Raw genomic sequence first — 15581 nt, 5'->3', positions numbered from 1 at the left:
AATAAACACCACAAAAAAGCATCTAAATATGCAAGATGATACAAATCATTAGGGAATGAAAAAAATGTAATTACACTTTTCTTTCCTGGCATAATTTGTACATTACACCCTTAACACATTGAACAAAAACAGTTTCCATGTGCTGTACCCACTGCTGCCAACTAAGAGAAAGCATAAAAGAAACAGGACAAAATTGCAAGGTTGTGCAATAATCATGCTCTATATTAGTTGCTTAGTTTGTCAGTTCATGATTTCCTTTATTTTAACGTAACTAGTTAAAAAAAGCAATTACAATATGGTATTACCCCCTATTTCCTCATGAAAATCAGACCACAGTACAAGTGGCATTTCTTGGAGGGAAGCAAACAAATCAGGAGAAGTAGGCCATTCGGCCCCTTCAGCCTGCTTCGCCATTTGATAAGATCATGGCTGATCTGATTGTGGCCTCAACTCTACTTTCCTGTCTAAACCCTATACCCTTTGACTCCCTTGTCAACCAAGAATCTATCTAACTCAGCCTTAAAAATATTCAATGACCCTGCCTCCACACGAGAAGAGAGTTCCACAGATTAATGACCCTCAGAGAAAAGATTTCGCCTCGTCTCTGTCTTAAATGGGAGACTCCTCATTTTTAAACTGTGTACCCTGGTTCTAGTCTCTCCCACAAGGGGAAACATCCACCTTGTATCTACCCTGTCAAGTCCCCTCAAGATCTTATATGTTTCAATAAGATCTCATTCTTCTAAACTCTAATGGATACAGGTCCAATCTGTTCAACCTTTCCTCATACGATAACTCCTTCATCCCAGAAATCAGTCAAGTGAATCTTCTCTGAACTGCTTCTAATGCAATTATACCATTTCTTAAGTAAGGAAACCAAAACTGTACACAGTACTCCAGATGTGGTCTCACCAATGCCCTGTATAACTAACAAAACTTCCCTACTTTTATATTCCATTCCCCTTGCAATAAACGACAACATTCCATTTGCCTTTCCTAATCACTTGTTGTACCTGCATACTAACATTTTGCGATTCATGTACCAGGACACCCAGATCCCTCTGTAGTGCAGAGTTCTGCAATCTCTCGCCATTTAAATATACTGCCTTTCTATTCTTCATCCCAAAATGGACAAGTTCATATTTTCTCACATTATACTCCATCTGCCAAATTTGTGCCCACTCACTTAACCTATCTATATCCCTTTGCAGACTCATGTCCTCTTCACAACTTACTCTATCAATATTTGTGTCATCAGCAAACTTAGCAACCATACATTCTGTTCCTTCATCCAAGTCACTGATACAGATTGTAAATAGTTGAGGCCCCAGCACTGATCCCTGTGGCACTCCACTAGATTCTGCCTGCCAATCCAAAAATGATCCATTTATGCCTGACCTTGTTTCCTGTTAGCTAACTAATCTTCTACCTATACTAATATGTTACCCCCTACACCATGAGCTCTTATTTTGTGTAGTAACTTTTGATGCAGCACCTTATCAAATGCATTTTGGAAATCCAAGTACACCAGATCTATAGGTTCCTCTTTATCCACATTGCTCGTTACTTCCTCAAAGAACTCTAATAAATTATTCAAACCCGATTACTCCTTTACAAAACTATGTTGATTCTGCCTGATAGCATTAAGATTTAAGTGCCCTGCTATAACCTCCTTAATAACAGATTCTAACATTTTCCCTATGTCAGATGTTAGGCTAACTGGCCTGTAGTATCCTGCTTTCTGTCTCCCTCCCTTTTTTTTTTTGAAAAGAGGAGTTACATTCGCTATTTTCCAATCTGATGGGATCTTTCCAGAATCGAAGGAATTTTGGAAAATTACAACTAATGCATATACTATCTCAGCAGCAACTTCTTTTAAGACCCTAGGATGCAAGCCATCAGGTCCTGGGGACTTGTCAGCCTTTAGTTCTAATAGTTTTATCAGTACCCTTTCTCTGGTAATTGTAATTGTTTTAAGCTCCTTTCACCTCATGATTTACAAGTATTGCTGGGATGTTATTTGTGTCTTCTACAACTCAATTTAAAACTATTTCTGTCATGCAATTATTGCACAGAATATAGTTTATCCATTAGATAAAGACGCAAAAAAAACAAGATATCACAAATGCTGAAAATTTCAAACAAGGACAGCTAAAATCACAGGTCAGTCAACATTTTTGGAGAGTATTGACATATTGGGTATGTACATTATTCAAAATTGAATAAAAAACAGACAGGCATATTAATATGACTGGAAAGAGAGAAGGGGAAATATAAAGGCTAAAAATGCTAACGGAGAGGGAGCAGCAGTGGAATATATAATCTCAGTCAAGTAACAAACAATAATATTGATATTTCCAGAATTAAACAGGTTGTGAATAGCTAAGAAAGTGAAAGACCAGGGGCAAGAGAGAAAATTTATGAAATGGGTAGCCTGAGTAGGGGAGGGAGGGTAGGCGTAAAATTAAAATAAGTTTAAAGATGTGGATGCACATAAAGCCTTAAGTCAATTTTCAGATCTGAGGGCTGCAGTGTACCTAGGAGAAAGATGAGACACTGTCCCTTAAGCTTCTGATGAAAGATCATTGACCTGAAACGTTAACTATGTCTCCCATCCCCAGATGCTGCCAGACCTGCTAAGTTTTCATTGAATCATAGAATGGCTACAGCACAGAAATGGTCATTTGCCAGCTCTCTGGAAGAGCAACTCACCTTACCCCCTCCATAGCCTTTCCCCAGTAGCCCTTCAATTTATTCAGATAATTATTCAATTCTCTTTTGAAAGCCACGACAGAATCTGCGTCCACCACACTCTCAGGCAGTGCATTCCAGATCCGAACCACTCTACGTAAAAAAAAAAGTTTTTCCTCATGTTGCCATTGCTTCTTTTGCTAATCATCTTAAATCAGTGTCCTCTGGTTCTCACCCCTTCCACCAATGGGAACAGTTTCTCCCTATCTACTCTGTCTAGACGCCTCATGATTTGAACACCTCGACTGAATCTCCTCTTAATCTTCTCTTCTCCAAGGAGAACAGCCCCACCTTCTCCAATCTATCCACGTAACTGAAGTTCCTCATACCTGGAACCATTCTCGTGAATCTTTTCTGCACCTTCTCTAATGCCTTAAGGATGGTGCCCAGAATTGGACACAATACTCCAGTTGAGGCCAAACCAGGGTTTGATACACATTCAGCACAAATTCCTTGCTTATGTCATCAATGGCCCTATTTATAAACCCCTTATGCTTTATTAACTGCTTTCTCAACCTGCCCTGCCCCTTTAGTGATTTGTGCACATGTACTTCCAGGTCCCTCTGTTCCTGCACCCCTTTATTTTATATTGCCTCTCTTCGTTCTTCCTATCAAAATCACACTTAACTGCATTAAATTTCATCTTTGTCTGCCCATTTCACCAGCCTGCCCAAGTCCTCTTGAAGTTCATCACTATACTCTTCACAGTTCACAATACGTCCAAGTCTTGAGTCATCTGTAAATTATGAAATTCTGCCCTGTATGTCAAAGTCTAGATCATTAATATACATCAAGAAAAACAATGGTGCCAACACTGACCCCTGGGGATCCCCACAGTATATCTTCCTCCGGTCCGAAAAACAATTGTTCACCACTACTCTGTTTCTTGTCACTCAGCCAATTTCGCATCCATGCTGTCACTGCTCCTTTTATTACATGGCTTTAACATTGCTGAGAAGCCTGCTTTGTGAAACTTTATCAAATGTCTTTTGCAAGTCCACAAACACCACAATAAACAACATCACCCTCTGTTACCTCAAAAAACTCAAACAAATTAAACACAATTTGTCCTTAACAAATCTATGCTGGCTTTCCTTAATTAATCCACATGTTCAGCATTTGTTTTTATTTCTGATTTCCAGCATCCACAGTATTTTGATTCTGTAGCAGTCTGTGTCCCTGGATAGTATCAGAGATGGTGAATGGGTAGGTGATATGTCTGCATTTGCACGGGAAGGGGTTTGGACCTGGAAGTTCAGTTGGTGGAAACAGTCTCTCCAGAAAGCAGTGAAGTGAGGGGAGGGGAAAATGGATTCCAAGGTATGATTGTGCACACCAAATCATTTGCCATTTCTGCCACCTACAAAATGATCCCACCATGCTACACATCATCTCCTCCACTCTGCTTTTAGAGGGCCAGCTCTCTTGACAATAGTGATTCATTTTTCCAACACCCCAACTTCCAGCTCCCATTCTCCTGGCACCTTTCCATGCAAATACAGGAGATGTATTAACTGTCCATTCACTTCCCCCACACAGTTGTTCAGGGTCCTAATGCTTCTTCCTCTCATCTAGAATATTGTGTTCAATGATCACAATACAGTCTCTTCCACAATGGGGAGACCAATGCAGACTAGGTGACGGTTATGCTTAATGTCTCTTCTTTGTCTGCAAGTGTGAGACTAAACTGGTAAAAACAGAGGGGGAAGTACTAAAAAGGCTGGGTAGATAAGTCAGCTAGTCCGGATGGCTTGCATCCCAGGTTGCTAAAGGAAGTGGGGGTGGAGATAGAAGAAAGGCTTCCACAATCTTCCAATCTTTCCTGGATACAGGGGAGGTGCCGGAGGATTGGAGAGTGGCAAATGTGATACCCTTATTCAAAAAAGGGCGTAAGGACAGTCCAAGCAACTACAGGCCAGTAGTTTGTCAGTGGTGGATAAGGTTTTAGAAACAATAATCGGGGGGGGCGGGGAAAAAAAATCAACAGACACTTGGAGGTTCAAGATAATTAAGGAGAGCCAGTATGGATTTGTAAAAGGGAGCTCATGCTTGACTCATCTAATTGAATTTTTTGATGAAGGAACAGAGAAGGTTGATGAAGAGAATGCAGTGGATGTTGTTTATATGGATTTTAAAAAAGCATTTGATAAGGTACCACATAAAAGGCTGGTTAACAAAATTCAGGCTCATGGAATAAGAGGATCAGTGTCCAATTGGATAAAAAATTGGCTTAAGGACAGAAAATAGTGAGTCGCAGTAAGTGGTTGTTTTTTCAGACTAGAGGATGTAGACAGTGGTGCTCCCCAAAGGTCAGTGCTAGGACCACTACTTTTTTTTGCTATATATAAATGACTTGGATCTTGGAATAAAGAGTAGAATTTCAAAATTTGCCAATGAGACCAAACTTCGAGGTGTGGCAAACAGTGAGGATGATATGAAAAGCCTGTAACAGGACAGATAAGCCAATAGAATGGAGAGAGGTAGAGGTGGCAGATGACATTCAATACTGACAAATGAGGTGATGCATATTGGCAGAGGGAATAGGAAGAGGCAATAGATACATAATGGCACAGTTCTAAAGAGCGTGCAGGAACAGAGGGACCTGGGGGTGCACGTGCACGATCTTCGAAGGTGGTAGGTCATATTGAGAGAGTGGTTAGTAAAGCATATGGGATCTTGGGCTTCATAAATAGAGGCATAGAGTATAAAAGCAACAAAGTGATGCAGAACCTTTATAAAGCTCTGGCTAGGGCACAACTGGAACACTGCGTCCAGTTCTAGTTATCATACCTTTGGAAGGATGCGAGGGTCCTTGAGAGGGTTCAGAGGAGATTTACCGGAATAGTTCCAGGTATGGAGGATTTTAGTTACAAGGTTAGGTTGGAAAAGCTGGGGCTGTTCTCCTTACAGCAAAGGCAATTGAGGGGAGATTTAACAGAAGTGTACAAGATTATGACAGACTTAAATAAGTTAGACAATGAAAAATTGTTCCCATTAACTAATGGTAAAAGGTCTAGGGGACACAGATTGAAGGTTTTGACAAGAAATGCAGGGGGAATACGAGGAAGCACTTAAAAAAAAAAATACAGTGGGTGGTAATGACCTGGATGGAACTCACTGCCCATAAGGGTGGTGGAAGAGGAGGCAATCAATGACTACAAAAGGAAATTGGATGGCCACTTGAAGGAAATAAGCTTGCAGGGCTATGGGGGTCCAGCGGGGTAGTGGAACTTATTGGATAGCTCCATGGAGAGCCGGCATGGTCTCAATGGGACAAATGGCCTCCTTCTGTCCAGTAAATGACTATGATAAACTATCAGCAACTCACTAATCTAAATTTTCTGCCAACTTCCCCCCCAACCTTTCTCATCAGATCTCCTTCACTCCTGCCTCATCTTTCTCCTAGGTGTCCTACATTGCTATGGTTTTCCCCCATTGTTTCCTTTTCTTTGCAAGTTTTGGTTTTAGTCTCATTTTCCCCTTGTTTCTTCTTTGAGATGGTAGCTGTTCATCACTCTGCCATTCCACCTCCTCTGGACAAATCCTTTGATTCTTTAGTTGTCCCATTACCACTCCCTTTGACCCTGCACCACCAATTCTTTTGTCATTTAATCTGTCCAATATTCCACTCTATCACAGACCTTCCCTTTTGTTCTTTTATCACCCTCCCCTTTTCACTTGCTTTAAACCTATAACATCTCTAACTTTTCCCAGTTCTGATGAAAGGTCATCAACAGGACAAGTTCTGTTTCTCTCCACAGATGCTGAGTATTTCCAGTATTTTCTGTTTTTATTTGATTCTGTATTCACTCATTAACCATGCAGCTTCAGCAGAAATCACTAGATAGAAAATTTACAGCACACAAGCAAGCCATTCAGTCTATCGTGTCTGTGCCAGCCAAAAAAAGAGCAATCCCATCTAATCCCCCTTTCGACCTCTTGGTCCATAGCCCTGTAGGATACAGCACTTCAAGTGCATATCCAAGTACTTGTTAAATGTGATGAAGGTTTCTGCCTCTACCACCCTTTCAGGCAGTGAGTTCCAGACACCCACCACCCTCTGGGTGAAAAAAAATCTCAACTCCCTTCTAATCCATCTGCCAATACTTTAAAGCTATGTGCCCTGCTTATTGACCTCTCTGCCAAGGGAAATAGTACCTTGCTATCCACTTAAGCTAGGCTCCTCATAATTGAATACACCTCAATTAAATCTCCCCTCAGCATCCTCTATTCCAAAGAAAATGACCCCAGCCTATCCAATGTTTCCTCATAGCTAAAATTCTCCACTACTGACAACATCCTCGTAAATCTCTCTGTACCTCTCTAGTGCAATCACATCCTTCCAACAATGACGTGACTAAAACAGTACGCAATACTCTAACAATGGCCTAACTACAGTTCTAGCATAATTTCCCTGCTCACATTCTATGGCTTGGCTAATAGAGGAAAGTATCCCATATGTCTTAAGCACCTTATCTACTTGTCCTCTCCCTCAGGGGTGTGGAGATGCAAATGTTCCTTTACACGCCTCAGTGCCCTATTTATTCCCTTCTCATATTTGCACCCCCCACCCCCCACTAACTCTCAATTCTCTGGATTGAATTTCACCTGCTACTCTTCTGCCCACATGACAAATCCATTGATATCTTCTTGCAGGCTACGTCATTTTTCCACAGTCAACTATTTTTTGTATCATCTGCAAATTTCTTAATCATGCCCGGTACATTTAAATCTAAATCATTGCTATACATACCACAAAAAGCAAGCGACCATGTACGGAGCACTGCAGAACCCCACTGGAAACAGCTTTCCAGTCACAAAAGCACCCATCGGCCACTACCCTTTTCCTGCCAGTAAACTAATTTTGGATCCAACTTGCCACTTGCCCTTGGATTCCACGGGCTCTTACTTGTCAAAATCCATGCAGACTACAAACACGCTAACCCTCACCAACCCTCCTTGTTACCGCCTCAAAAAATTTAATCGAGTTAGTTGGCTAGTGTTCAGAAGTGGCGGCCAAATGTCGACTGCAGCACTGTGGTGCTATCCTGAGAACACAAGTAGCGATTCTGGGACTTCCTGGTCTGCGAGCATCACTTTACCAATCGAACCAGAGAAAACCACAGAAATTTAATTAAGTGAAAGAGTTTACATAATCTACACTATTTTCTTCCATTTATCTACTTAATCAAAAGAGTAAATCTTATTTAGATTTAATGATTAGATCGAAGTCAACAACTTTTTGTCTTGCTCTTTAAGAAACTGTACAATCATTTCCCAACGCCAATGTCATTTATTCATGACTAAGTACGTAGTTTGAAAACAACAAAGCGATTCTACAGGTGGCGATGATTACAATCAAAATCGATTCGACTACAAGTTACATCCTTTGCTGGCCAAGTTCTTCAGTTTAAATTTATCATATCCACAGGTTTGTTACTGTGACCACTGACAGTCACTGGAAGTTGCTGGGGACCGAGGGGCAGATGCAGCTATCTACAGATGGTAAAACATCTGTGTGAATGCGCATTGCCTCCTCTAAACTCCGGTTGAGCCTGAGCCGAGTGCCCGGAGAGCCTCCTCTCCGCCGGCTTTGACTGGCAAACCCGCAGTCAGTTGCTCCAGCTCTAATTCCACTTCTGCCGCGCCTTTAGAGCAAGATTTTTTTTAAAGAGGAACGACGACACATCGTGCGTGTTTTTATCATTTACTCACAGATACATAATTCTACCACATAAGCGTAGTAAGACCAACAGGCAACGAGCGTGATAAAAATGACGGGGATCCAGCCGACCACCCGCTGACAACACCTCAGAAAATGAGACGGCGCCATCTTCCCTCCCCCCCCCCTCACTGAGAGCACGGCCAACTACGTAATCACGCACAGTTACGTCACTGAGAGGCGGATCCGGCTCTTGTTCTCAGTACCGTGGGGCAGAACCTCAGGTGGGTATCTAGCACGTGGTCTATTTCTGGTGAAGTAAGGATTGGCATGGCCATAGTTCATTGAGTTCTTCAAATTTTTAGACCTGGCAGCTTTCTGGGACTGGTTTTATTTTGCTTTAAATGTCAAAATAAAACTTCCATACATTGTAACAGTGACCACACTTCAGCAGTAGTTCACTGGATGTAAGGCTCTTTGGGACCCCCTGAGATTATGAACAGGCTTATCTTAATGCAATTTCTTTTTCTTATACAGGAAATCTGTTGCTCATAAATGCCGACCCGGGAATGAGTTTTAGATGTGCTTTTATAATTTCACTGAAAATGTCTTTACTTTTATATACGTATCCATGAGCTCCAATTCCTTATCAAATAATTCTAATATGTTTGTCAGCCATGACCATTCCCTTCATTACTCTGATAACTTCAATTTCTCTAACTGTTTTACATTTACCCTTCTTAAGAATAGCGGATAGCAGACTCATTAACCTGTTATTAATGAGCAGACTCATTAAACTATATGGCCCCTTAAGCCTGTTCCGCCATTCAATATGATCATGGCTGATCTGCCTCAACTCCACTTTCCCACCTGCTCCCCATAGCACTTGATTCCCTGAGAGATCAAAAATCTACCTATTCCAGCCTTGAATATTCAATGATGAAGCAACCACAGACCTCTGAGTAAACAATTCCAAAGATTCACAATCCTTTGAGTGAAGAAATTTCTCTGCATCTCAGTCCTAAATGATTGACCCCTAATCCTGAGGTTGTGTCCACATGTTTCAGATTCCCCTGCCAAGGAAAACAACTTGTCTACCCTGTCAAGCCCTTTCAGAATCTTGTATGTTTCAATGAGATCACCCCTCATTCTTCTAAACTCCAGAGAGCATAAGGCCCAATTTACTCAGCCTCTCATCATAGGACATCCCTCCCATCCCAGGAACCAATCTAGTGAACTTTCTCTGTAGTGCCTCCAAGATGTTGTTCCTCTGTTATGGAGACCAAAACAGCACACAGTACTCCAGGTCTGATCTCACAAAGCCCTCTGTAAATGTACCAAGATTTCCTTGTTCTTGTACTCCAGTCCCCTTGCAATAAATGGCAACAAGCCATATCTGCCATCCTAAAGCTTGCTGTTCCTGCGTGCTAACCTTCAGTGTGTTTTGTACGAGTACACCCAAGTCTCTCTGAACATCAACATTTAAAAGTTTCACACATTTTAAAAGTTATTCTGCTTTTCTAATCTTATTGCCAAAGTGAATAACCCAACATTTCCCCACATTATACTCCATCTGCCACCTTGTTGCACACTCAGTTAATCTTTGCAGCCTCTCTGTGTCCTCCTTACAGCTTGCATTCCCACCTAGCTTTGTATCGTCAGTAAACAGCATTACTCTCAGTCTCTTCATCTAAGTCATTAATATAGATTATAAATAGTTGATGCCCCAGCAGTAATCCTTGTGGCGCTCCACTAGTTACAGACTGCCAACTTGAAAATGCGCCACTTATCCCTATTCTCTGCTACTTCACCAATCTTCCATCCATGCTAATATATTACCCATAACTCCATGAGCCTTGACCTGGCATATTAACCATTTGTGTGGCACCTTATCTAATGCCTTTTAGAAATCCAAATATACAACATCTACACGTTCCCCTTTATCTACCTTATTACTTACATGCTCAAAAAAAACTAATACATTTATCATAGTCATACAGCACTGAAACAGGCCCTTGGGCCCACCGAGTCTGTGCTGACCATTAACCGCCCATTTATACTAATCTTACATTAATCTCATATTCCCTACCACATCCCCTCCTACATTAATTCCATATTCCCTACCATTCTCCTACCACCTAATTACACTAGGGACAATCTACAATGGCCAATTTACCTATCTATCAGCAAGTCTTTGGCAGTGGGAGGAAACCAGACCACCCGGCAGAAACACACGCAGTCACAGGGAGAACTTGCAAACTCTGCACAAGCAGTACCCAGAACTGAACCCGGGTTGCTGAAGCTGTGAGGCTGCGGTGCTAACCGCTGCACCACTGTGCAGCCTGATGATTTCATCATGACTTCCCCTTCATAAAACCATGTTACATAGAAATATAGAAAATAGGAGCAGGAGTAGGACATTTGGCCCTTCGAACCTGCTCAGCCATTCATTATGATCATGGCTGATCATCCAACTCAGTAGCCTGTTCTGGTTTTCACCCCATGCCCTTTGATCATAGAAACAGTTGACTCTGTCTGATCATATTATAATTTTCACCAATGGTGAGACGGGTGTGCAGCTGCCAGTGTGTGCCCTAATGGATGAGGGTAATACACCCTCTGGCAAGCAATAAGCATAGTGCTCATGTGGCCATCATTGATCACAGGGGATGCAGTGGCGTAGTGGTGCTGTCACTGGAATAGTAACCCAGAGATCCAGGGTATTGCTCTGTGGACATGAGTTCAAATCCCACCAGAGCAGAAGGTGGAATTTGAATTCAATTAATAAATCTGGAATTAAAAGCTAGTCTAATGATGGCCATGAAACCATTGTCAATTGTTGTAAAAACCCACTTAGGGTTTTTAGGAAGGAAATCTGCTGTCCTTACCTTGTCTGGCCTACATGTGGTTGACTCTTACATGCCCTCTGAAATGACCTAGCAAGCCACTCAGTTGTATCTAACCGCTACGAAGTCAGTAAAAAAGAATGAAACACGGCAGACCACCCGGCATTGATTTAGGCACCGGAAATGACAACGTCAAACCCAGCCCTGTCGACCCTGCAGAGTCCTCTTTACTAACACCTGGGGGCTTGTGCCAAAGCTGGGAGAGCTGTCCCACAGACTAGTCAAGCAACAGCCTGACATAGTTATACTCACGGAATCATACCCTTACAGACAATGTCCCAGACACTGCCATCACCATCCCCGGGTATGTCCTGTCCCACCGGCAGGACAGACCTACCAGAGGTGGTGGCACAGTGGTATACAGTCAGGAGGTAGTTGCCCTGGCCATCCTCAACATCGACTCTGGACCCCATGAAGTCTCATGGCATCAGATCAAACATGGACAAGGAAACCTCCTGCTGATGAGTCAGTACTCCTCCATGTTGAACAGCACTTGGAGGAAGCACTGAGGGTGGCGAGGGCATAAAATGTACTCTGGGTGGGGGACTTTAATGTCCATCACCAGGAGTGGCTCGGTAGCACCACTACTGACCGAGCTGGCCGAGTCCTAAAGGACATAGCTGCTAGACTGAGTATGCGGCAGGTGGTGAGGGAACCAACAAGAGGGGGCAACATACTTGACCTCGTCCTCACCAATCTGCCTGCCGCAGATGCATCCGTCCATGATGGTATTGGTAGGAGTGACCACTGCACAGTCCTTGTGGAGACGATGTACCGCCTTCACATTGAGGATACCCTCCATCATGTTGTGTGGCACTACCACAGTGCTAAATGGGATAGATTTCGAACAGATCTAGTAATGCAAAACTGGGCATCCATGAGGCGTTGTGGGCCATCAGCAGCGGCAGAATTGTACTCAACCAAAATCTGTAACCTCATGGCCCGGCATATCCCCCATTCTACCATTACCATCAAGCCAGGAGACCAACCCTGGTTCAATGAAGAGTGCAGGAGGGCATGCCAGGAGTGGCACCAGGCATACCTCAAAATGAGGTGTTAACCTGGTGAAGCTACAACACAGGACTATCTGAGTGCCAAACTGCATAAGCAGCATGCAATAGACAGAGCTAAGCGAATCCATAACCAACGGATCAGATCTAAGCTCTGCAGTCCTGCCACATCCAGCCGTGAATGGTGGTAGACAATTAAACAACTAACTGGAGGAGGTGGCTCCACAAATATCCCCATCCTCAATGATGGGGGAGCAGAGCACATCAGTGTGAAAGATAAGGCTGAAGCATTTACAACAATCTTCAGCCAGAAGTGCTGATTTGATGATCCATCTCGGCCTCCTCCTGAAGTCCCCAGCATCACAGATGCCAGACTTCAGCCAATTCGATTCACTCCGCGTGATATCAAGAAACAACTGAAGGCACTGGATACTGCAAAAGATATGAGCCCTGACAATATTCCGGCAATAGTACTGAAGACCTGTGCTCCGGAACTTGCCATGCCCCTAGCCAAGCTGTTCCAGGACAGCTACAACACTGGCATCTACCCTGGAATGTGGAAACTTGCCCAAGTATGTCCTGTACACAAAAAGCAGGACAAGTCCAACCCGGCCAATTATCGCCCCATCAGCCTGCTCTCAATCATCAGTAAAGTGATGGAAGGTTTCATCAACAGTGCCATCAAGTGGCACTCGCTTAGCAATAACCTACTCAGTGAAATTCAGTTTGGGTTCTGTCAGGGCCACTCAGCTCCTGACCTAATTACAGCCTTGGTTCAAACATGGACAAAAGAGCTAAACTCAAGAAGTGAGGTGAGAGTGACTGCCTTTGACATCAACATCCCCCACTATCAATATCCTAGGGGTTACCATTGACCAGAAACTGAACTGTAGTCGTTATATAAATACCGTAGCTACAAGAGCAGGTCAGAGGCTAGGAATCCTGTGGTGAGTAACTGCCCAAATCCTGCCCACCATCTACAAGGCACAAATCATGAGTGTGATGGAATACTCTCCACTTGCCTGGATGGGTGCAGCTTCAACAACACTCAAGCAGCTCGACACCATCCAGGACAAAGCAGCCTGCTTGATTGACACCCCATCCACAAACATTCATTCCCTCCACCACCAATGCACAGTGGCAGCAGTGTGTACCATCTACAAGCTGCACAGCAGCAACGCATCAAGGCTCCTTAGACTGCACCTTCGAAACCCGCAACCTCTACCAACAAGGGCAGCAAATGCATGGGAACACCACCTCCAAGTTCCCCTCCAAGTCACACACCATCCTGACTTGGAACTATATCGCTGTTCCTTCACTGTCGCTGGGTCAAAATCCTGGAATTCCCTTCCTAACAGCACTGTGGGTGTACCTACCCCACATGGACTGCAGTGGTTCAAGAAGGCAGCTCACCACCACCTTCTCAAGGGCAATTAGGGATGGGCAATAAATGCTGGCCTGGCCAGCGATGCCCTCATCCCATGAATGAATAAAAAAAACACTATCATCCAGTGAATCCCAGTGCAGCTAGGTGGATTTTCTCACGTACTTGCAGCTGCTTCTATGTGGTGCTGCCCCTGCAATGTCAGCTGAGGTGGAGGCAGGCTGCTGACCTTTCAGTTCCATGGCTTTCAATGGCCGTGGCTGTTGTCCTCCGGTTGCCTGAGGCCTAGAGGTCTCCAGCTTATGGGGGTACCTCCTGCACCTGTAGAGAAGCCATTTCTGTCTTCGTGGCTTCATGAGGTATTAGTGTCACAATCAGAGGAGATGAGTACCTGCCATCCACGCCAGGAGCGCCCTGAGAGGAGCCCCCAGGTGCTTCAGGCAGCAGCTCCTTTACACTTTCAGGATATATTTGTCCGTTCCTGCTCACCTGAGGAGCATGAGCACCTGGCAATGACCCCAGGTGACTTGAACCCCTCTTGCCCAACCATTGTTCCACACAGCTCATGGAGGAGGCAATGGCATGCAGGTCAGCACGCATCGCCGACATCCACTGAGTGGTTTTCTGGATGTGACTTTCCACGAGGGTTGCCATTCTCTGAATGGAGGATGCCATGTGCGCATAGTCCAGAGACATGGCTGCATTCATGGCCTGGATGGACTCTTCCATCGTTCACGCATGAGTATGAAATGCCTCTGGAAGCTCAGCCAGATTTCATGCACCACACACTGCAGCTCCAGAATCTGTCGCCTTGTTGTTGACGCAGACGGATGTTATCAGCCTGAATTTGAACATCGCCATGCCCTCCCACAGATCTCCAAGTGTGAGTGGCTGCAACCGCCACTGCCTCTGTCAGCTGCTAGGGTGCCTCTGTGCTGCACTCACCAGATTGTGCCTTTGTTGCTACACACATGCGACGGCCCATCGACTTGACAGTATGCGCTGGTGGAGGATGCGGGGGAATGATGTGATGCTGCATACTCTGAGTTCTCCTCCTCCTCAGAGGTGGAAAACTGTCCTGCAGGCTCGGCAGCTGCCTCTTCTTCTACTTGACCTGTGAAAGAGGGATGAGAGGGGACTGCACATTCCATCATCTCTTTCTGACAACTTATCCTCTGGAAATGCATGTTTTTTTTTATTCATTCATGGGATGAGGGCATCGCTGGCCAGGCCAGCATTTATTGCCCATCCCTAATTGCCCTTGAGAAGGTGGTGGTGAGCTGCCTTCTTGAACCACTGCAGTCCATGTGGGGTAGGTACACCCACAGTGCTGTTAGGAAGGGAATTCCAGGATTTTGACCCAGCAACAGTGAAGGAACAGTGATATAGTTCCAAGTCAGGATGGTGTGTGACTTGGAGGGGAACTTGGAGGTGGTGTTCCCATGCATTTGCTGCCCTTGTTGGTAGAGGTTGCGGGTTTCGAAGGTGCAGTCTAAGGAGCCTTGATGCGTTGCTGCTGTGCAGCTTGTAGATGGTACACACTGCTGCCACTGTGCATTGGTGGTGGAGGGAATGAATGTTTGTGGATGGGGTGTCAATCAAGCAGGCTGCTTTGTCCTGGATGGTGTCAAGCTTCTTGAGTGTTGTTGGAGCTGCACCTATCCAGGCAAGTGGAGAGTATTCCATCACACTCCTGACTTGTGCCTTGTAGATGGTGGACAGGCTTTGGGGAGTCAGGAGGTGAGTTACTCGCCTCAGGATTCCTAGCCTCTGACCTGCTCTTGTAGCTACGGTATTTATATGACTATTACAGTTCAGTTTCTGGTCAATGGTAGCCCCTAGGATGTTGATAGTGGGGGATTCAGCGA

General features: G+C 44.3%; 1 protein-coding gene across 1 annotated transcript in view; it reads right to left on the bottom strand.

The window, feature by feature from the left end:
- The window catches only part of LOC137371299 (palmitoyltransferase ZDHHC20-B-like), a 103294-nt gene extending 94701 nt beyond the window's left edge, over positions 1-8593 (bottom strand). Inside the window, exon 1 of the mRNA XM_068033642.1 lies at positions 8467-8593. Coding sequence (XP_067889743.1) covers positions 8467-8584 — 118 coding nt within the window. The 5' untranslated portion in view covers positions 8585-8593. The remainder of the gene's footprint in view (positions 1-8466) is intronic.
- Positions 8594-15581: the final 6988 nt, after the last annotated feature.

This window comes from Heterodontus francisci, chromosome 6 (genome assembly GCF_036365525.1).
Source record: "Heterodontus francisci isolate sHetFra1 chromosome 6, sHetFra1.hap1, whole genome shotgun sequence".
In the NCBI taxonomy this organism is placed as follows: domain Eukaryota; kingdom Metazoa; phylum Chordata; class Chondrichthyes; order Heterodontiformes; family Heterodontidae; genus Heterodontus; species Heterodontus francisci.
This window is presented reverse-complemented; position numbering and strand designations above follow the sequence as displayed.